Source organism: Pseudophryne corroboree, chromosome 2 (assembly GCF_028390025.1).
Source record: "Pseudophryne corroboree isolate aPseCor3 chromosome 2, aPseCor3.hap2, whole genome shotgun sequence".
In the NCBI taxonomy this organism is placed as follows: domain Eukaryota; kingdom Metazoa; phylum Chordata; class Amphibia; order Anura; family Myobatrachidae; genus Pseudophryne; species Pseudophryne corroboree.
In genome coordinates, this window is record NC_086445.1 from 122417308 (window position 1) to 122440167 (window position 22860).

General features: G+C 46.9%; 1 protein-coding gene across 1 annotated transcript in view; it reads left to right on the plus strand.

Moving 5' to 3' along the window:
• Positions 1-22860, plus strand: part of SGCG (sarcoglycan gamma) — a 356819-nt gene that overhangs the window by 308847 nt on the left and 25112 nt on the right. Inside the window, exon 6 of the mRNA XM_063951669.1 lies at positions 12470-12542. Coding sequence (XP_063807739.1) covers positions 12470-12542 — 73 coding nt within the window. The remainder of the gene's footprint in view (positions 1-12469; positions 12543-22860) is intronic.

Consider the following 22860-nt stretch of genomic DNA (forward strand, 5'->3'; position numbering starts at 1 on the left):
AATGCCCATTCCACAAGGAAGGTGGGCTCATCTTGGGCGGCTGCCCGAGGGGTCTCGGCTTTACAACTTTGCCGAGCTGCTAATTGGTCAGGGGCAAACACGTTTGCAAAATTCTATAAATTTGATACCCTGGCTGAGGAGGACCTGGAGTTCTCTCATTCGGTGCTGCAGAGTCATCCGCACTCTCCCACCCGTTTGGGAGCTTTGGTATAACCCCATGGTCCTTACGGAGTTCCCAGCATCCACTAGGACGTCAGAGAAAATAAGAATTTACTCACCGGTAATTCTATTTCTCGTAGTCCGTAGTGGATGCTGGGCGCCCATCCCAAGTGCGGTTTATCTGCAATACTTGTACATAGTTATTGTTAACTAAATCGGGTTATTGTTGAGCCATCTGTTGAGAGGCTCTATTGTTTCATACTGTTAACTGTGTTTCATATCGCGAGTTGTACGGTGTGATTGGTGTGGCTGGTATGAGTCTTACCCGGGATTCAAAATCCTTCCTTATTGTGTACGCTCGTCCGGGCACAGTACCTAACTGAGGCTTGGAGGAGGGTCATAGTGGGAGGAGCCAGTGCACACCAGGTAGTCTAAGATCTTTCTAGAGTGCCCAGCCTCCTTCGGAGCCCGCTACTCCCCATGGTCCTTACGGAGTTCCCAGCATCCACTACGGACTACGAGAAATAGAATTACCGGTGAGTAAATTCTTATTTTTTTAACCAATTTTAAGAAAATATATTTGATATATTTGAGAAAGTCAGACCAGCCTGACCATGTTATAAGCTCCAACACATTCCAGCATAAACTGAAACATACTTTTTAAAAAAAATGTGAACGGCAAACCATAAATACAGTAGCAACCTTCAAACACGGATATGGAAGGCCAGATTTGTGATTGCGTACATGAGCCTCCTCGCTCTTATGATGACTTTATCATGGCTCTTCACCCTTGCTGCCTTTTACCATAATTCAGTGTCTGGTTGGGGTTCATTTTTTGCTTGAAAGGGTTTTAAAAAAATTGGTAGTTTTAATGCTCCCAAAATGCATCCCGCAGGACACAAAGACGGACTCCACAGTTTTTTCCCCCGTAATAATCTATGATCTCAAGGGTGACGAGCTCCCTCAGTCTACCAGAAATAAAACACTAACTGCCTATGTAAATACCTTCCAACCATAATAAATGAGTCCCTAATCTGAAGGGCCCTTAAAACATCAGGGGCCTAGATGGTTCTCCAGTGACTCTCCTCTATAGGGTGTATGTAGTAGTATCACTCTGGAACAACTGAAATGGAACAGGATATTCTGCAAACAACTATTCTGGGGTTCCTCTGGCCTAGACCTGAACTCCTTTTGGAATGAACCTGGACACTGTCTGGCATCCTGTACTGCATCTCTTGAAATATACACTATGGTAGTTTCCCCTCTGGAATGAACAATTCCCTCTGTGAGCCTGGCAGCTTTCTCTAGTAATCTAGATACTAGCACTGATAGTATGGCAGCTCTTTCAGCAAGAATGACAGATTTCTGTTTAATGTTAGCAGCTTTATCTGTCAAACATGCGTCTTTCTCTATGAGGCCAGATGCTCTCTCTAAAGGATTTGGGCTCTCCTCACTACCTTTACTTTCTCTAAAATATGTTTAGTCTCTTAGTCTTTGTCTCTTCTTGCAGACCATCGCTCCACTATACATTCACTCTGGACTTCTCTCTCTGGAAGACTCACTGAGCTCAGTGTCACTGCTGTTTATCTTGAGTCAGCTCTGATTCATGAAGCGGTAGTACAATGTTGGCCGTGCCTACCAACTCTGCCTGAAGTCCGCGGCTTCTCCTTTTTCTCCTTGTCAGTGCCAGTCACTGCACATTTGTCAGGCTCTAACATCTCTTCTTGCTCCTCTCTCACTACTTCTATGCTAGGAGTTGTAGCTACTAGCAACCAAGCTAGCATTGGACACGACCCTCCTCCTCTGCTTCTATCTCCTCCTTCCCTTGCACTCAACTCCAGAGACCCAGCACTCCTATGCAAAGGAGCACTGGGTACACACACTGTTATGTATATATAAATATTATGACCTAACTATACAGGTAAATAGGCTGTGCACTGGTTGACTATACCCACACTGCAAAACTGAATCCGTATTAAGATTTGAAAGGTTAGTATGTGATATATTGTGCCCATCTGCGGCAAATGCTGCTACAAAGCCCTTCCCTGGTGTACAACTGTGCATATGAATGTTCAAGTACGGATACACCCACTGTGAGCTGCTAGACGCTGTCTATACAAAGTCATACCACATGATGCTTCATTAGGTGCTACCATCGGTTGCATCATCGAAACTTACACTAGCTCTATAGCAGGTGCAGATTTTAGTAAGGCCCCCATGTGAAGATTGAGCATCTGTGTAGGCAAACACTTCTGTGACACTACCATAACACGCCCATAAAACGGGCAATCTCTGTGCATGCGCCCAGGATCGCCCAGCAATTTTTCAAAACGTTTCCGGTACTGTGGGCCAGATGTATTAAGCCTTAAAAAGTGATAAAGTGGAGAGTGATAAAGTACCAGCCAATCAGCTCCTGTGATTTTTCAAACACATCCTATAACATGGCAGTTAGGGGCTGATTGGCTGGTTCTTTATCACGCACTATTACTCCACTTTATCACTTTTCAAGGCTTAATACATCTGTCCCATGTCTCAATTGCAAAAGCGCCTTTCTGTGTAGGAGTTTTTATTTAGTTATATTTTAATAATATCTGTGTACATAAACTATTTATTTGGAGACCGCTATTTTTCATTTTACAAATGTGTAAAAAATGTTATTGCTGAACAATATAACTTTTTTTATTTTATTTTTAATATTAAGATGTTGCATAATGTCTCTAATAACATTATGATTTAATTAGTGGATTTTTTTTCCTGTTTAGTAGAGTATTGAGGCATATGCTTCCTTGTGTAGAGTCGTGTTACAAAACAAATTATATTTGTGTTTATCCAAATTGCTCATCTACAATACCTAATAACAAAGGCCTATTAGTGGTGGACAGGATTTATTTTACTGCTCTTTAAAATTGGTTAGACTACGTTTTTTCTTTCTTTTTTAAAATTTTTATAAAATGTAATAACGGTCGATAAATCCCAACTCAATTAGATTTTGTGCTGATCACAGTTCAGCTGAATTAGAGTAAACTATAATTATTCTGTAAATATTTTTCATTTTACAAATTTACACTAGAAATTTAATTTGTTGCAAATTACCAAAATAATTGTTTATTTGCTCTACATAATTTGCTACTATACTAGTAATTAAGCTTAAATTGGGACATTAAAGCAATTAATGCAGTTTTCATATATATATTTATTATATTATTTACTGTATCTCTTACCTATCAACATAAAACAATCTAGCATTGAAATTTCTATTGTTCTTTTATAATTACAGTAAATTATACCGTTGATTTGAGTTCTGGCAATGTTATAGCAAATGTATTAAATGTGAGAGAGTAACCATAAAACAACATAATAGAAACATATAAAATAAAGAGCTTTCTTTCCCATTACAGGTTGAGTATCCCTTATCCAAAATGCTTGTGTATTAAACAAAGTGTGTGTACATTCACACAATTCATTTATGTTTCATAAACACCTTAAACACACAGCCTGAAGGTAATTGAATACAATATTAATAACTTTGTGTATTAAACAAAGTTTGTGTACATTGAGCCATCAGAAAACAAAGGTTCCACGATCTAAGTCTCACTCAAAAAATTCTGTGTTTCTAAATATTCCGTATTTCGGAATATTTGGATATGGGCAGTGGCGTAACTAGAAATTTTTCTCCCCCAAGCCAAAAAATTTTTGGCGCCCCCCCCCCCCCCCCCCCCCCCCCCGCTGCATAACTGGGAGCAAGAAAGGGACAAATATGCGCGCGCGAAGGCGCGCGCTGCAAAAAAAGGGGCGTGGTTTTGTTGGAATGGGCGTGGTTTCTCGTAAAGGGGCGTGGTATTGCAGGAAAAGACTACCTTATACCCCAGTTTTGCAACCTGCACGCCCAGACGTTAGCCACCACAGGAAAGAAAAATAATCCTGATTCATGCCCCTTACATTATTTGTCATTTTTCCTCCTTATAGTAATGCCCAGTATACATTATGCCACATACTGCAATGGCCCTTAGACATTATGCCGCACACAACAATGCACATGACACAATATGCACACACTGTAATGCCCCCGACACATTATGCCACACACCGTAATGCCCCCGACACATTATGACAGGAATCGCAATGCCCGTTATACATTATGCTACACACTGCAATGCCCCTGATACATTATAGCACATACAATGCCTGTGACACATTATGACACACACCGCAATGACCTTGAGACATTATACCACAATGCCCGTGATATAGTATACCATACACCGTAATGCCTGTGACACATACCGCAATGCCCTGCCCGTTATACCCTATGCCACACACCGCAATGCCCGTTATGTATTATGCCACACTGCAATGACCCTGAGACATTATACCACATACCACAATGCCCGTGATATAGTATACCACACACCGTAATGCCTGACACATTATGACACACACCGCAATGTCCGTGATACATTATGCCACACACTGCAATGACCCTGAGACATTATACCACATATCACAATGCCCGCGATATAGTATACCATACACCGTAATGCCTGTGACACATTATGACACACACCACAATGTCCGTGATACATTATGCCACACACCGTAATGCCCATTACACATTAAGTCCTACAGTAAGGCTTCTAATTACTTTTCAATTACCTTCTCGTTGTCAGGGGTTTCATGCACTGGGTGTCATGCTCGTTGCCAGGTGTTTCATGCACTGGGTGTCATGCTCGTTGTCAGGTGTTTCATGCACTGGGTGTCATGCTCGTTGCTAGGAGGTAGTCCTTGTTGCTAGGGCTGTGCTCCCAGTGCCACATATGTCCCCAGTGCCAGATATTTCCCCACGGTGCCAGGTACTCACATGCCCCCGGTGCCAAATATAGCCCCCCCCCCCATGTGCCAGGTACACATATACCCCCCCAGTGCCAGATATGCCCCCAGTGCCAGATATTCCCCCCCAGTGCCACATATGCCCCCAGTGCCAGATATTCCCCCCATGCCAGATATGCCGCCAGTGCCATATATTCCCCCCCAGTGCCACATATGCCCCCAGTGCCAGATATTCCCCCAGTGCCAGATATGCCGCCAGTGCCATATATTCCCCCCGAGTGCCATATATCCCCAGTGACAGATATTCCCCCCCAGTGCCAGATATTCTCCCCCAGTGCCATATAAGCCCCAGGGCCAGATATTCCCTCCCAGTGCCAGATATCCCCCCCCCCCCAGTGCCACATATCCACCCCGTGCCAGATATCCCCCCCCCAGTGCCATATATGCCCCAGTGCCAGATATCCCCCCCAGTGCCAGACATCCCCCCCCCCCCAGTGCGATATGCCCTAGTGCCAGATATCCCCCCCCCCCCAGTGCCATATATGCCCCAGTGCCAGATATCCCCCCCCCCCTTCCCCAGTGCCAGATATGCCCTAGTGCCAGATATCCCCCGCCCCCCCCCACAGTGTCATATATGCCCCAGTGCCGGATATCCCCCCTAGTGCCTGACATCCCCCCCCCAATGGCCATATATTCCCCGGTGCCAGACACCCTCTCCTCTCTCCCCCCCCGTGACAGATATGCCGCAGTGCAGCCGCCGCTTGTTGGAGAACTTGGAGGGACACGGCGGGCGCAGCGTGTGCCTCTCCTGTGTCCCTCCTGAGTCCTGCATCATCTCCGGCGGCCGCGGGTCTGATAGGGGGAAGTGCCGTCCGTGAGCTCTAATTGGCTCACGGACGGCACTTCCCCCTATTAGACCCGCGGGCCGCCGGAGATGATGCAGGGCTCAGGAGGGACACAGGATAGGCACACGCTGCGCCCGCCGTGTCCCTCCAATAAAGCAGACTGACATGCGGACGTTCGTCCGCATGTCAGTCTGCTGTAATCAGTGGCGCCCCCGCAGCCCCTCGCCCCCAAGCCACCGCGAGGACTGCGGGGGCAGTAGTTACGCCACTGGATATGGGATACTCAACCTGTATTCAGTTTTGTGTAATATGTGTTTATATTGGTTTTATAAAGAAATAATTGTTATTTATGTGAAAGATTACTTATAGAGAGCATGGAAAGAGATAAAGAACCAGCCAATCATCTCCTATCATTTTACAGGCTAAAGGCCCATATAGACGGGCCGATGCAGGAGAGATGTGTGCTGAGCGAACCGCTCAGCACACATCTCTCCCGCCGCTCAGCACAGCGCGATCTGTGCTGAGCGTGCGGGGGGAGATGGGGGGGCCGCTCACTTTACCCAGCGGGTGAAGTGAGCGACCCGCTAGATTGGCCTGCATGCAGGCCAATCTAGCAGCAGCGATAGCAATGTACGGGGCCGCGCATCGCTATCGCTGAGGGGGCTACACACGGAGTGATCATGCCAATATTCTAAGCAATCTAGTCAGATTGCTTAGAATATCGCTCCGTGAGTACCCCCCTTAAGGGGCAGATGTACTAAAGCCTTGAAAAGTGAAAAAGTGGAGAGAGATAAAGGGGGTCATTCCGAGTTAATTGCTAGCTAAAAATGTTCGCTGTGCAGCGATGATGCAAAAAAAAGGCACTTCTGCGCATGCGTATGCGGCACAATGCACACGCGTGATGTACTTTCACAACGGCCGATTTAGTTTCACACAAGGTCTAGTGAAGCTTTTCAGTCGCACTGGTGGCCGCAGAGTGATTGACATGAAGTGGGCGTTTCTGGGTGTCAACTGACCGTTTTCAGGGAGTGTTCGGAAAAACGCAGGCGTGCCAGGAAAAACACAGGCGTGGCTGGGCGAATGCAGGGCGTGTTCGTGACGTCAAAACAGGACCTGAACAGTCTGAAGTAATCGCAAGCGCTGAGTAGGTCTGAAGCTACTCAGAAACAGCACAAAAATATTTTGTAGCCGCTGTGCGATCCTTTCGTTCGCACTTCTGCTAAGCTAAAATACACTCCCAGTGGGAGGCGGCATAGCGTTTGCACGGCTGCTAAAGACAGCTAGCGAGCGATCAACTCGGAATGATCCCAAAGTACCAGTCAACCATCTCCTAACTGCCATGTTTCAGGCTATGTTTGAAAAATCGCAGTTAGGAGCTGGTTAGTCTGTAGTTTATCTCTCTCCACATTATCACTTTTCAAGGCTTAGTACATTTTATTTTTGAAAATTAGTTCAGAGCTGATTGATTGGTACTTAGTGGCTCATTTATCAACGAGTGATAAAACTTGTTGCATATGATAAATGGAGCTCCAGCCAATCAGCCCTCAACTGTCATGTGTTTAAAATATAACAGGTGCACCATTTATCACTCACAATGAGTTTTATCATTCGTAGATAAATTAGCCGCTTGGTATCTTTCTCCACTTCTCCCCCATTGTGCCAGGATGCTTTAGGGTTAAAAAAATCAGTGGGGATTATCTGTCTCATGCTTATAAGTAAATGCATTTCTTTAGTAATATTATCTATCCTACGTAGGTTATGTTTATATATGCAGAATATATTATTTTCCCATCATGAACATACAAAAAAGGATAAATCCCAAACGGAAAAAAAAAATGTTTTTAATGTAGTACTGTATATATATTGGGGCTGATATAATTCAGAATAATGTGCCGTCAAACATCACCATGATATTTGGCTATACACATATTTGCATTTTACATTTTTAATATTAGGATATTGCATAATGTTTCTATTAACCCTCAAAATCGCTACTTTTCCTGTGCATTTCTAAAGGGTATAAGGAACAAGTTGTGATGTTGCTGCCCATCCAGAACGGCCCATTGCGGCCTTCACTTTTAATTTAATCGGACCCTATTTGTACAAGTTTGTGATAGTTCTTTTAATTAATGCTTATGGGATACTATACAGCTCCAAAACTTGCTGTACTCCCATCTCTATATCTTAACAATATACCCATTACAATAATTTAGAATGTTTATTCTTAATCAGTAAAATCTCAAAAATAGTTTTCTGTATCTCCAATCATTGATGGATTCTGGATTATATTTAAATCCCATATAAACTTCACTTTTAGCATCTTTTTCTCAAGTCGAAAGAAAGATTTATCACTCAAACACTAATTGCAAAATAATCATCCGAAATGTCAAACCTCCTGTGGTCCAATTAAATAACTTAATTCATGGCCTGGGCTGTCGGGAGTTTGAGTATCATGCCTAACGATGGGGTTATACTGTTGCCTTGAAACTGGATTGAAAGACAGAATGAAGCTGTTTAACTAATTTTCTTTACAGCCGCCATGTAAGATAGTTACAGTGACATCCTTATACTAAATACAATCTATCAGATAGATATCCATCATTAGTTTCTCTTCTCTTGTAGCTAAATTTCCTTATTTCAGATGAACTGTTCGCACTGAAGTCCAAGACTGTACATTGGGGGTCATTCCGAGTTGTTCGCTCGCAAGCTGCTTTTAGCAGCTTTGCACACGCTAAGCCGCCGCCTACTGGGAGTGAATCTTAGCTTATCAAAATTGCGAACGAAAGATTCGCAATATTGCGATAAGACATCTCTGTGCAGTTTCTGAGTAACTCGAGACTTACTCGGCATCTGCGATCAGTTCAGTGCTTGTCGTTCCTGGTTTGACGTCACAAACACACCCAGCGTTCGCCCAGACACTCCTCCGTTTCTCCAGCCACTCCCGCGTTTTTCCCAGAAACGGTAGCGTTTTTTCACACACTCCCATAAAACGGCCAGTTTCCGCCCAGAAACACCAACTTCCTGTCAATCACATTACGATCACCAGAACGAGGAAAAAAACGTGAGTAAAATTCCTAACTGCATAGCAAATTTACTTGGCACAGTCGCAGTGCGGACATTGCGCATGCGCACTAAGCGGAAAATCGCTGCGATGCAAAGAAATTTACCGAGCGAACAACTCGGAATGACCCCCATTATTGGGACCTGATACAGAGCTGGATGCAATGTTGATGCTGTACACAGTGGAGTGTGTGTTTGCCATGGCGCATGCGCCTAGGTTGCACTGTGTAGGTAACGCCATGGTCTTGTAATAGTGGTCACAGTGAGGCTTGACATTCAAGGAGCATTTGTGGGAGGTAACAGGAGAGTGGCAACTCAAATGCCATTACGGGAATGTGTCTCCGCTTGCAACTGCTATCCCATATGCAGTAAACATGGGGCGTAGACAGAACATTGTGGGCCCCATAGCAATGTTTTGAAGGGGCCTCTGATCCAATGCTTCTAGAGAGACACCTCTCCGCAGCAGTTTAATTTATGACCCATGAAAGTGCCCTAGTTCATTTTCTGAGCCATGCTAGTGCCCTAAGTTACATGATGTCACATTGTAGGGCTGTCTGTACACATTATGCAACACAGTACCCACAATTCACATTATGACATATAGTGCCCCCAGTTCTTATTATGCCACACTATAGTGCCTCCATTTCATATTGTGCCACATCACACTGCCCCCAGTTGTTATTATGACACACTATAGTGCCTCCACTTCATATTGTGCCACATTACAGTGCCCAAGTTCATATTATGTAACACTATAGTGCCCTCCAGTTCATTTTATGCCACATTACAATGAGCAGGCCCTAGGGCATAACTAGATATAATGTAGACCCCAAAGCAAAAGTTTGTAAGGACCCCTATGTACCACCCAATGGAGACAAATGTATATAACACATGTAATTGTGACAGGGAAGGTGGGTCCCTCTCAGCTCTAGGCCCCATAGCAGCTGCACTTCCTGCACCTATGGCAGCTACGCCCTTGGCTCTAGCGTACTTCAAATGGCCATATTTAAATCATGCTGTTAATCTGAAGGTTGATGTTCATACAGAATTGCAGCTACGACAGCATTTGCGCCAATCTCTGAACCAGGCCTACAGTAAGTGTATTACAAAAGCTCTACCATAGCAGCTCCAATCTTGTTGTATTTTTATTTCTATTTCTAATCAACTTTTAGTGAAGCACCATTGTCTATACAGTTTTATTGTTAAATAAAATAAGTGTATGAAGGGATCAGCCTTTCTGCTGCAATTTATAAATTAAAAGGTGAAACCGGGATTTAACAAAGTGCTATGTGATGTGTGATGCTCCTACAGGTGCATGGTCACTATGCCCCAGCCTGCATGGACAGTTCATCTGTAGAGACCCTTACAATAATCCATACACCACAATAAGATTTGCAAAGACATAAGTTACCTTAGGCTTTTGGTGAAGTTTGAGTGAAAAATAATAAAAAGGGTTAAACCGTTGGTTCCCAAACTGGGTGCTATGGCACTGTGGAGTGTTGCAGGGCACATGCAGAGGCGCCAGTTATTGGAGGTCCAGAGCCACATTAAATTATGTATGGTCAATGTGACAGGCATAACCCGGTGGTGCCGGTGGCTGCCAATCATGAAATATGTGATAAACAGAAGCGGAACCTCTACCACCACATAAATGTTCCATAGGATGACATACAGCATAGGGTTCACTACGATCTGCCGGCGGCCGGCCTCCCGGCGACCAGCATACCGGCACCGGGAGGCCGGCCGCCGGCTTACCGACAGTGTGGCGAGCGCAAATGAGCCCCTTGCGGGCTCGCTGCGCTCGCCATGCTACGCGCGCCACACTATTTTATTCTCCCTTCAGGGGGGTCGTGTACCCCTACGAGGGAGAATAAGTGTCGGTATGCCGGCTGTCGGGCTCCCGGCGCTGGTCGCCGGGAGCCCGACCGCCGGCATACTGAAGACCACCCTACAGCATAAGCACAATTTACATAATTTTATATTTTTTCCTGCATTTCTCAATAATTTCTTTTGTCTTAGGCGTGTCATCAGGGCCAACTTAACAAGGGGGCAAATGGAGCCGCAGCTCCAGGCCTTCACATAAAACAAGGCCCATCATTGTAGCAGCATGTTGATGACCAGACACCCAGCTGGTCAGCAATAAATAATAAGTATTGAAATTGTTTTCAGAATTTCCTCATCAAATGATACCATTTTCTACTTTTACACTTAAGGCGACATCTGAGCTGTTAGTGTAAGGCTGTGCACATCCACATGGCACTGGCCACACCCACACTAGTCACAGCTCTTCCCCTTCTCACAATAGGCCCTTGATCATATCCAGTCCCAGGATCCTGTGGCCCTTAATCCGCCCCTGGGTGACGTGAAAAATGTACTCATACTCTAGGACACCGTGATTCAAGAAAATTTGGAAACCACTGGGTTAAACATAACCTTTCAGCATCTTATATACCAGGTTTCTTGTTTTACACAATACACAAAAATAACGGCAAACTGCCTAATTAAGGTATGTCAGACAGAAATGCAAACCGCGAGGCAGGGAATGCGCAGCACACACGTGACAGTCATTTGAAATTGTGTCTGGGGACACTTTGCTGCTGAGGTGCTCCTGACATGCACTACTGTCTCGGTTCAACATAGTGCACTACAGTCACCATCAGGAAATGAGGAGTTGTGTTGAGTTAATATCAGAAAATAAGAATATTTTTAAGGACAATAACTAGGGAGAGGTGGCGACTGCTGAAGACAGTACATGACATAGACTAATTTTAATTCTCTGGCTATAAGATGTACAAAGCCCATCTTGCAAGAGGTCACCGTACTGCAGGACAGCTCCCTCGAGCACATGCCACCATGCCAGACTTGCCAATTAGAGTTGCATGCAATTAGGCCACAAATGGATTTGCATTGCGTGCACTAAATTTGCTCCCATGTGCAGTCTATGCAAATGCACCGACCAGTGGCATCACTAGGGGGTACGGCCCTCCGAGGGGTGGAACCAAAATGCTGATTCCTCCTGAGTGACAGGAGCCGGGTGCTACACTGTGACATTACGTGCAGCACTCGGCTCTGGTCACAGTGTCGGAGATAACAGTGCAGCCAGACCAGTCTCCGTCGGCAGCCCAGCATCTTCAGGAATGCTTGATAACCCCCCCCACCCCGGAGTGATGAAAATGGGCTTCGGCCACGACACCACGCCCCTTCCAGTGAGACCATGCCTCTTTTGGCTTTTCAGCACACCGAGTGTCAGTGAAGCTCCTGGCTCTGTACCCTATGTTTGGTTAAAAATCATTATTCTTACACACTTGCACATGCACTGTACTAGGAGTAAACAGAGACCTCTGTCCCTCTGTGTCCACACAGCCCAGCATAGACTGTAGTTGCATCTGCAGACCCCGACGTCCTCACTGAAATGAGTCTGCGCGCGAAAGCCTCTGTTACCACATAGTTATGTCCATTCATCCAACTGTAGCGATGCAACCACGCACGTCTGCATCGGCCCCATCATCTGTAAAATGTACCTAAAGTTGCCTTGCTATAAACAATTCAATATATTATTCTGTTTTTTGTTGTTGCAGGACCAGAAGGCGCTTTGTTTGAACATTCAGTTGAAACCCCGCTAGTCAGAGCGGATTCCTCTAAACAACTCAGGTACTGACTTCTACACTGATAATGTGATGTTATATCAAGAGTAATCTATACTTCACAAGTGATACTAATCTATATAATAATTGTGTAAGGCCTGTCCCATCTCCAAGACATATGTGTAGCACCTGTCCAATGGTCCCACTGCTAGGGAGACCGAGCAGACCTAGCGCCATAGAAGACCAGGACCCAGGCAGCCACAAGGAATGGGGTAAGTATGGGAGTAGGCGGGGCAAGACAGAGCAGAGTGGGGAAGGGGGGAGTTAGAATGGAGCATAAAGTACGTACTTTCTCTGCCAGGAAAAGAGACAGTACATGAGATCTAAAGAAATTACACAAAACAAATGGGGGTGGGTTGGGAGATTAAGAAGGGGTGAAAAAGAAGAAACAGACTATGGGCAGTATTCAGGCTTTATTGCAAGACGGTTTTTGCACATAAGTGAATTAGGACGTACAATGCATCTCTGCTGACACCACCGAGAGGGGGCTATTTTCAGTACATATCACGGTAGCCGTCTCATACTGTATTTCACAATGATAACTGGTGAAGCAGGAGTGGCTTTTTCTCAACGGTAAGTGAAGTATTAGTACACGGGCCACTTTATCTCACTCCACTTTATCTCTCTCCAAACTTTGATACATCTCGCCCATACTCTTGGAGGACTGTCACTTCATAAGATTCATTTAGGAGTTGGAGCAGTAGTTATTCTACTACAAAATCTTGGCCCTAATCCAAGCCTTGTGTAATTGCATTCGATTGGTTGTAAAGCAAATGATGTCAAGATTGATTGGTATTGAAGCTATTACAGTAGTGTCATAAGGTAGAAATGTACTGGCTGCAAGTGACCCTGTCCTACCCTTTACATTAAATGAAACCATTTTCCTATCAGACTTTTATTTGCGATGAGCATAAATAAAAACCAAGGTCCAACTTTAGACTCTATCAGCATATATTTACCGTCTTCGGTATTCAGACATGGACAACTTTATGTTGCCTTTTCCTGAACAAAATCCTTTCAGAAAGTTTAAGTTTTACCAGCCAGTGAAAGGGCTGCAGCCGATGAAGTCAACAGAAGACGGTGCTTGTGCGCTTGCACCATTTTTGTGCGCATGGGCAAGTCCCAATGCTTGCCAGATCCATTGAAACATGGGCAGCCCCATCCAAACTGCAGCACAGGTAGCACAGGCAGCCCCCCTTATGAAAAACAGTTGTCATTGCAGGGTGCCATTTTGTAGGATGAAAAAAACTGCTTCTACTGTGAAGGGGCTACAGGTACGCCTTGAGAAAGCATCACCAAATAAGAGCAGGTGGATTAGTGCAGGACTTTTTCACTTGAGACAGTGTTCAACATAAATCTTCATTCATCAAACATTGTCCATGTTTTGTTCAAGGTAGACTTGCTATGTTCATCCGACAGTACTTTACTAGCTGAGAGGTTGAAAAAGGATCGTTAACATTATTTCAACACGATAAACAGAATGACAACATCTGTACTTTGACAAATTCAATTACTTTCAATGGAGCCGTCAACCTTTTTTTTTAATTATCTTAAGAGTCATTGCATTATAAAACTGAGGTCACTAAGCTTCTGCTTATAAATCTCTTGTCAAGTCTGGACCCTAGAGGTCCTGGAGTGTTCTGTCTATTACCGGCCATCTTTGTAAAGATCCACGTGTCTAGTTTGCGCTGCTAAAAAAAAATCGTAATAGCATAACAATGTTTACTACACTGATGGGCTTTGTAAGGCGTGTATGTTTTTTTTTCTATGTTGAACTTATTGTGAAATAGTGGATGTTTACGTGGGCAGATAACGCAGTGCATTCATCTGATGTATAAAGACTGAGATTGTTACCCTGCCACTAAATAAGCTCTCAAACATGCCCATAACACCCATCTCTACTTAGAAGCCTACCACCCCTCCAGCCTACACATTTCCAAACTGTGCTCTTCCCACCCACTATGTGTCCACCCGTAGTCCCACTACAATGTAAGCTCTTATGGAAAGGGCCCACTCTTCTTTTTGGGTCTCTGCATATTTATGCAAACTTCAGGTTATAATTATGTATATATGTAAAGTGGTAAGCTTGTTTATTGACGTGTTTATCCAGCCCCAACCAGATAACCGTAACCTATCTAACAAAAAACATACAGTATGTCCTCTTTAAACACTTGCACATCCTGCTGACTCCCAACATTGCTGTGGACTGGGTCATGCAACCCATACAGAACCTCTGTAATCCGGCTGCAATATTTAACATTTATCCTCATGTATCAATACCTATTTACCTATAGATTGTAAGCTTGCAAGCCCAGCCATCTCACCCACCCTGTCTTGTTTCTTACTGTTTTGTTCCCAATTTGTTCTGCAATTGGATATACTGGGGCTATATAAGTAAACTAGTTGCCGTCCTCACAAGGGCGTAGCTACCATAGGTGCAGGGAGTGCAGCTGCTATGGGGCCTAGAGCTGAGAGGGGTCCATCTCCCTTGTCAAAGTTACATATGTTATATACATTTCTGCTGCAGGGTACACTGGGCTCCAAAAGGAATAACATCGGGGGTGTAGAGTAGGATCTTGATCCAAGGCACCAACAGGCTCAAAGCTTTGACTGTTCCCAAGATGCACAGCACCGCCTCCTCTATAACCCCGCCTCCGTGCACAGGAGCTCAGTTTTGTAGTTGGTGCCTTGCAGTAAGCAGGCAGTCAACAGGGGGGCTGCTCCTGCAGCCCTAAAGAAAAAGCTATTTCAGAAGAAAAGAAATCTGAAGACTTCAAGGGCTGCAGCAGTGTCTGGATGTCAGTCAGACATCCCCTGCTGCAGCTCCATCACTCCCAGAGCGGCGCTGTATACTCCCGTGCCCTGGTTGCCGGGTACTTACAGCGGAGGCTCCGGTGTTCTTCTGGTTAGTCACACACTCGCCGCTGTCCTCCCGGATCGCGTGGCCGCATACAGGGGGAGGTAAGGGGGTCTCTTTGGAACGCTGTAATCGCGATCTAGCGTGGCCGGTGGAAGGTGGGCCACGCGTGCTGGCATGGACACTGTAAGGGGCAGGGGCTCCACTAGCCACCAGGACACAGGTTGGTTTTCTTCATAAAACCGTTTGTTTGACAGGCCGCAGCGCCTGGTGGGGAAGCCAGCATGGAGGATAAGGCCTGACCTGTAGCCCCTCCCCCAGCCCCAGGGCGCCATTTAGGCAAATGTTCCCGCCCTGGAGCTGCATCTCTCTCCCTCACTCCTGTTCAGCCGCCATTACATGGAGTTGCGCTGTTCCTGGGACTGCTTGGGCAAATCCTCCTCTGTAAAGCCGCCTGCACGTGAGTGCTGTGCATTTTACAGGACACTTAAGTATTCTACATGTCAGTGGACAGTGTTAGTTAAGAAAGAGTGCATACAGTCAGGGTTGTGTGGTACAAATACCCTGTGATATACATCCAGTATTTCTTGTGGTTTGCTATATCTACAGTATATATATATATATATATATATACTGAGTATTACTTTGTATTGCTAGTCCAGTGCAGTCTTATTGTATGATATAATTTCTGCATTGTACATTGTGACTTTCTGTGTGTGTGCATGTAGCTGCTGAGTGACTGCCATTTCGTGTATTTCGCTCAGCATGCTACCCCTATATTCTGTAACCAGAGGAGGCTAAGTGCGTCAGGTTTATTAGACTATATAGGTGTTTCACAAGATATACTTACTGTGTATTTTTCTCTGTGATTTCTGGTCACCATATATCTCTTGGGTTCCCGGTTTGTGCCGATAACACTACACTGGGAATTCTTGCTAGATATTGTGCTGCTAATATTGTACTAGGTTGCCTGATATTGAGCTTCTCATTATGTCAGCTGCAAGGGGCAACAGACTGGGGCTTATCCCACATTGAGTGGAGGTGACGCTGCAGACACATTTGAGGAAAACATGGCAGCAGCGAGTTCAGGTTCTGGGGGTTCTTTGCCCCCCAGTGGATTTGTAGCAACGGGGGTCCACAATGACCTGCTCTGGGCTACCTTCTCCACATTATTAAATACGCTGGTAACTAAACTTATGCCCCCTGTGGGACCGCCTATGCCAGTACAGCAGTTTATGGTCCCTGCAGTCAATCCGCCATGGGCAGATCAGATCTCATCTCAGTTACAGCACTTGAACCAATCACTGACTAAAAAGAAGTCTACCTTTCGCCCGCCCAAGACTAAGGCGTCTTCTAAACGCGCCGCTGTTCCAGACACTTCCTCTGATGAGGATGGCGCATACACTGACCCCACAGACACTGACTCTGATGCTTCAGATGGGGAGGGACGGTCACAGTTGGATGTCCCTGATTTGATTGAGGCTATCAGGCTGATTCTTCACATTTCTGATGAACCGGAACCTGAGCCTGTGTCTAAAAATCCGGACAGATTTAAACGTAAGAAAGTGGTTAAACAAGTTTTGCCTCATTCTCAACACCTGGCTGACATACGTCAGGAATCCTGGGAAAATCCAGGAACAAAGTTCATGCCGCATAAGAAAATGTTGTCTCGCTATCCTCTCTCTGCGGAGCTACAGTATGTAAAAATTGGGAAACTCCTCCGCCTGTAGATTCCCATGTTGCAAGAATGGTGGTTTCCTCATCTCTGCCAGTAACTGCCATCACCTCTCTGAAGGAACCGACGGATAGATGTGTGTAGGGTTGTTTAAAGGCGATTTACACCCTAACAGGGGCGGTGCATAGGCCAACCATTGCAGAAACATGGGATGCTGAAGCTGTTGAAGCATGGGCTCAGGAGCTGGAGGCGGAGCTACCTTCCAACGCTTCTGATCATGCTAGACAATATCTTTCATGTATTACCACGGCTTCTCATTATCTTAAGGAGGCGGCTTCCGATGACGGGGTGCTGGCGGCCAAGGCTGCAACTACGTCCATCTTAGCTCGACGTATCCTTTGGTTGAGATCCTGGTCTGTGGATCTGGATTCTAAGAAAACCCTGGAGGTACTTCCTTTCAAGGGAGACATTCTTTTCAGAGAAGACCTCAATAAGATCGTGGCTGACGTAGCTTCTGCTAAAACAGCTTGCCTACCGAGTACGACACCTTCGGCACCGAAGGCTAAAAGTACCTTCTCTCGCTCCTTTCGTCCTCCAGGAAAGGCAAAAGGTCAGGCGTACCAGAAACAAGCTCGTACTTCCAAACCTGCTAAGCCCAGACCCAAGGGGGCCTGGGCTGCCCGTCAGCCTGCTTCCAAAATAGACAAGCCTGCCGCATGACGGGGCGGGCCTCCCTCTGGGGAATCCCAGGGTGGGGGGCCGACTTCTATGGTTTACCCAGGAATGGTTGAAGACCACTTCCGATGCCTGGGATCGGGCAGTCGTCACTCGAGGTTACGCCATATCCTTCAAAAATTGACCCCCTCATCGATTTTGCCTAACAGACGTTCCTTCGGATCCGGTGAAGGCAAAAACTCTTATTTCGGTGGTGCAGTCCCTCCTGGACTCGGGAGTGGTAGCACAGGTGCCTCTGGCTCAGAGAGGCAAGGGGTACTATTCACCGCTGCTTCTAGTCCCGAAACCGAACGGGTCCTCCCAGCCCATTCTCAACCTCAAGGCATTGAACAAGTTTGTGAGAATCTCCAAATTCCGTATGGAAACTCTACGCTCTATTGTGCTGGCCTTGGAGCCTGGGGACTATATGGTCTCCCTGGACATACAGGATGCCTACCTGCATATTCCTATTGCAATGTCACATCAGCAGTACCTGAGGTTTGTGGTGGGCAACCTTCATTACCAGTTTCGGGCGTTACCCTTTGGTTTGGCCACGGCTTTGCGGGTATTCACCAAAGTCATGGCGGTAATGACGGCTGTGCTACGCCGTCAGGGGATCAGGATCCTCCCGTATCTAGACGACTTACTGATCCTGGCAAACTCCCCAGAAATTGTCCTACGTCATTTTGGATGTGACAATCCAGTTTATGCAAACTCACGGGTGGCTCATCAACTGGAAGAAATCTTCCCTGGTCCCTTCTCAGAGCATGGTACACCTGGGGGCATTGTTGGACACTCACAATCAGCGGTTATTCTTGTCTCAGGAGACGATCCTGAAACTTCAGGACAAGATTCGATGCTTCCTACTTCGTCTGCAAGTGTCGATACATTCGGCAATGCAAGTGCTAGGTCTCATGGTGTCGGCCTTCGACATGGTGGAGTACGCTCAATTCCATTCCCGCCCTCTACAGAAGTTGATTCTGGCCAAGTGGGATGGCCTGCCTCACCGGATCAGGTCTCAAATGATCTCCTTGTCTCCGGAGGTCCGTCTGTCACTGAGCAGGTGGCTTCAGGACCACTGATTAAGCGGGGGTCGTCCGTTCTGGATCTCCAACTGGGTCCTTCTGATGACAGATGCCAGTCTGAGGGGTTGGGGCGTGGTGTTGGAGCAACACTCCCTTCAGGGCCGTTGGACTAAGGAGGAGTCTCTCCTCCCGATAAACATTCTGGAACTGTGGGCGGTGTTCAATGCACTGAACTTGGCCCAGCATTTGATACAGAACAGACCTGTTCAAGTACAATCGGACAATGCCACCACGGTGGCGTACATAAATCATCAGGGTGGCACTCGAAGCCGCATAGCGATGAGGGAAGTGTCAAGGATTCCTCAATGGGCAGAACGCCATCTGCCAGCCATATCCCCAGTGTTCATTCCGGGGGTCCTCAATTGGGAAGCGGACTTTCTCAGTCGTCAGGACGTACACGCCGGAGAGTGGAGCCTCCATCTAGAAGTATTTAAACTCCTCGTGGACAAGTGGGGCCTTCCAGATGTGGACTTGATGGCTTCTCTACACAATCACAAGGTTCCGGTCTTCGTAGCAAGGACAAGGGATCCTCAAGCGACGTTCGTAGATGCACTGGCAATCCCATGGAGCTTTCGGCTGACATGTGTCTTCCCTCTGGTGTCACTCCTGCCCAGAGTACTAAGGTAGTTCAAACAAGAAGGAGGAACCCTGCTTCTGATCGCTCCGGCGTGGCCCGGCACAGGTTCTCAGATCTACAGGGATAGAGCGTCCCCTTCTTCTTCCACAACGACCAGACCTCCTTGTTCAGGGCCCTTGTGTTTACCAGGATTTGGCCCGACTGGCTTTGACGGCGTGGCTCTTGAAACTTCCGTCTTGAGGGCCAAGGGTTTTTCTGAGGCGGTCATTCATACTATGTTGAAGGCCCGTAAGCCAGCTTCTGCTCGGATTTACCATAGGGTCTGGAATTCTTACTTTGCTTGGTGCACATCTAACAATCATGATGCTTACAAGAAAAGTACGGACAAACTTTTGGCCTTCCTACAACAGGGCCTAGACTTAGGCCTTCGCCTGGCATCCCTCAAGGTTCACATTTCTGCCTTGTCAGTATGGTTTCAGAGAAAGATTGCTACCCTGCCTGATGTTCATACTTTCACTCAGGGGGGGTTACGGATTCAACCTCCTCATGTACCACCAGTGGCCCCTTGGGATTTGTCAGTGGTTCTGGAGGCCTTACAAGAGTATCTGTTTGAACCTGTGGTTCTGCAGGCCTTAAGTGGCCTTGCCTTAAGGTTTTGTTTTTGCTGGCTATTGCCTCTGCTAGAAGGGTCTCGGACTTAGGTGCCTTATCCTGTAAGTCCCCCTATCTGATTTTTCACCGTGACCGGGCAGTTCTTAGAACGCGCCCTGGTTATTTGCCTAAGGTGGTGTCTTCCTTCCACCTTAACCAGGAGATTGTGGTTCCGGCCTTTAGTTCTCCTGAGTTGTCCTCCAAAGAGCGGTCTTTGGATGTGGTACGGGCTCTCTGTATCTACATGAAGAGAACTGCCTCCATTAGGAAGTCTGATTCTCTCTTTGTGCTTTGGATTTCACAAACGTAGCTGGCCTGCTAACAAGCAGACCTTGGCCAGATGGATTAGAATGGTGATTGCACATGCTTATGTACAGTCTGGTCTTCCAGCTCTTGCTACCATCAAAGCCCATTCTACTCGGTCTGTTGGACCTTCTTAGGCGGCCCGCGGTGGTGCGACCCTTGAACAATTGTGCAAGGCGGCTACGTGGTCCTCAGTGAACACGTTCATAAGGTTCTATGCCTTCGATACTTCCGCCTCCCAGGATGCTTCTTTTGGACGCCGGGTTCTTGTGCCCGCTACAGTGCGTCCCCTCCCATAAGGAACTGCTTTAGGACATCCTCGATGTTATTCCTTGTGGAGCCTAGTGTACCCCGCAGCAGAAAACGAGATTTATGGCAAGAACTTACAGTTGTTAAATCTCTTTCTGCGAGGTACACTGGGCACCACAAGGCGCCCACCCTGACACACTTTGCTTCTTTGGGTTGGTATGGCATTAGCCGCTGACACCCTCTCCTGTCGTGAGTGTGTGGTATGTGTGGCTTCTAACGATTGTCGTCTCTGTTACCTGCTACTGCATTGGACTGGTTAACGAAAACTGAGCTCCTGTGCACGTAGGCGGGGTTATAGGGGAGGCGGCGCTGTACATCTCGGGAACAGTCAAAGCTTTGAGCCTGTTGGTGCCTCAGATCAAAGTCCTACTCTACACCCCCGATGTTATTCCTTGTGGAGCCCAGTGTACCTTGCAGAAAGAGATTTAACAACGGTAAGTTCTTACCATAAATCTTGTTTTTCCACCACTGGGTAGTACATAAGGGCCCTTACAAACTTTTGCCATGGTGCCTACAGTATATTTAGTTATGCCCCTGGACCTGCTCAATGTAATGTGGTATATAATTAACAGGAGGGCATTCTAATGTTACATAATATGAGCTGGGGCACAGTATGAAGTGGAGGTACTATAGTGTACCATAATATGAACTAGGGGCACTGCATGTCCTAATGTGTATTGGGTACTGTATTGTGTAATGTGTACTGGTGGCCCTACAATGTGGGGCATAATGTAAACTAGGGCACTACTATGATTCATAAAATAAACTAAAGCACTACTATGGGGCATAACATTCATTAAAGCACTACTATGGTTCAGAAAATGAACTAGAGCACTATTATGGGGCATAAAATTAACAACTTCTGAGGAGAAGTGTCTCTCTAGAAGCATTGGGACAGGGGCCACACAAAATGTTGCTATGGGGCCCAAAAAGTTCTGGCTACGCCCCTGCGTCCTCAGCATTGCCTGTAGTTTTTCTGTCTCTGTTCCCTCCTATGTCTCCCTTACCCTGCGTCTGCCCCTCACTGTTCCATCCGCTCCCTCAGTTGCTTTCTCTCCTGTCCCTTCTTACCCCTCAGTCTGTTTCTATCCTGCCCCTTAGTCTCTTTTACTTCTGCCCCTCATTAACCCTCAGCCTCTTTCTCCCCTTCCCCTCATTCCCCCCCCCCCCCCCATTTCTCTTCCACTTGCTTTGAACTCCTTTCCTCCTCTGCGTGCCTGTCATCTTCAGAATCCACACCACACATGAATCTATCTCCTATATAATAGCCCAGATCTGTGACTTTGTGATTCATTTGCTAACGCTGGGCGGAGTCACAACAGTGGGCGGAGTTAGTCAAATGAGTCACAGATCTGGCCAAATCTACAGGAGACTAGGAGCAGAAGCAGATAGTATGGCACAGGCAGGGGTGCATATCTCCCAGCTTTCTGCAGGAGCTTTCTTCAGACAGAAGGAGGGACACACACTCGGCGAAAAGGGGGCGTGGCTTCACGGGAGGGCCCCCGTTTTCGTCAGTGAGGGGGCATGCCCAGCGCTCTGTGAGCTGCTGGCATGCCCCCAGGGGCTGATTATGAGTCCAGGGGGGCCAGGGCACTTGAGACAGGGGTGCCCTATCTCATTGCTGTGCCTGCTGTGGGTTGGGGGCGTGGCCTAATCGCGGCCCGCGGGGCCACGCCCCCTTACACAAATTCCATTTTTATTTTTTTAAATGGGATTTTGGCCCCTCAGCTAGGGGTGAATCCAGAGGAGGTGGTCGCTCCCACCTACACACCCGCACAGGCAGAAGAAAGCAGGGAGACTACTGCCTCCCTGCAACACCACAGACCTGCCAACACGCAGCAGCGTGTGCTGACAGTAGCAAAATGCTGCCGTTGTTGCTGGCAGGATGGGGGGGGGGGCTTCTGAGCTGGGACAGAGCTACTCGAGCCGGGGGGCCCCCTAAAACTGTGGGGCCAACGGTACGTACCCCCTGCCCCCCCTTAATCCGGCTCTGCTGCTGGAACCCCCCCTTAATCCATACCCCCTGATGCCCCCTCTCCCTCTGTCTCCACTATTCACCGCTGCTCTGCTAAGCAGAACAGCGAGTACAGGAGCTTTCCAACTGACCCCCCTGTTACCGCGGGACACTGCGACCCGCGGGTGGGACAGCGGGAC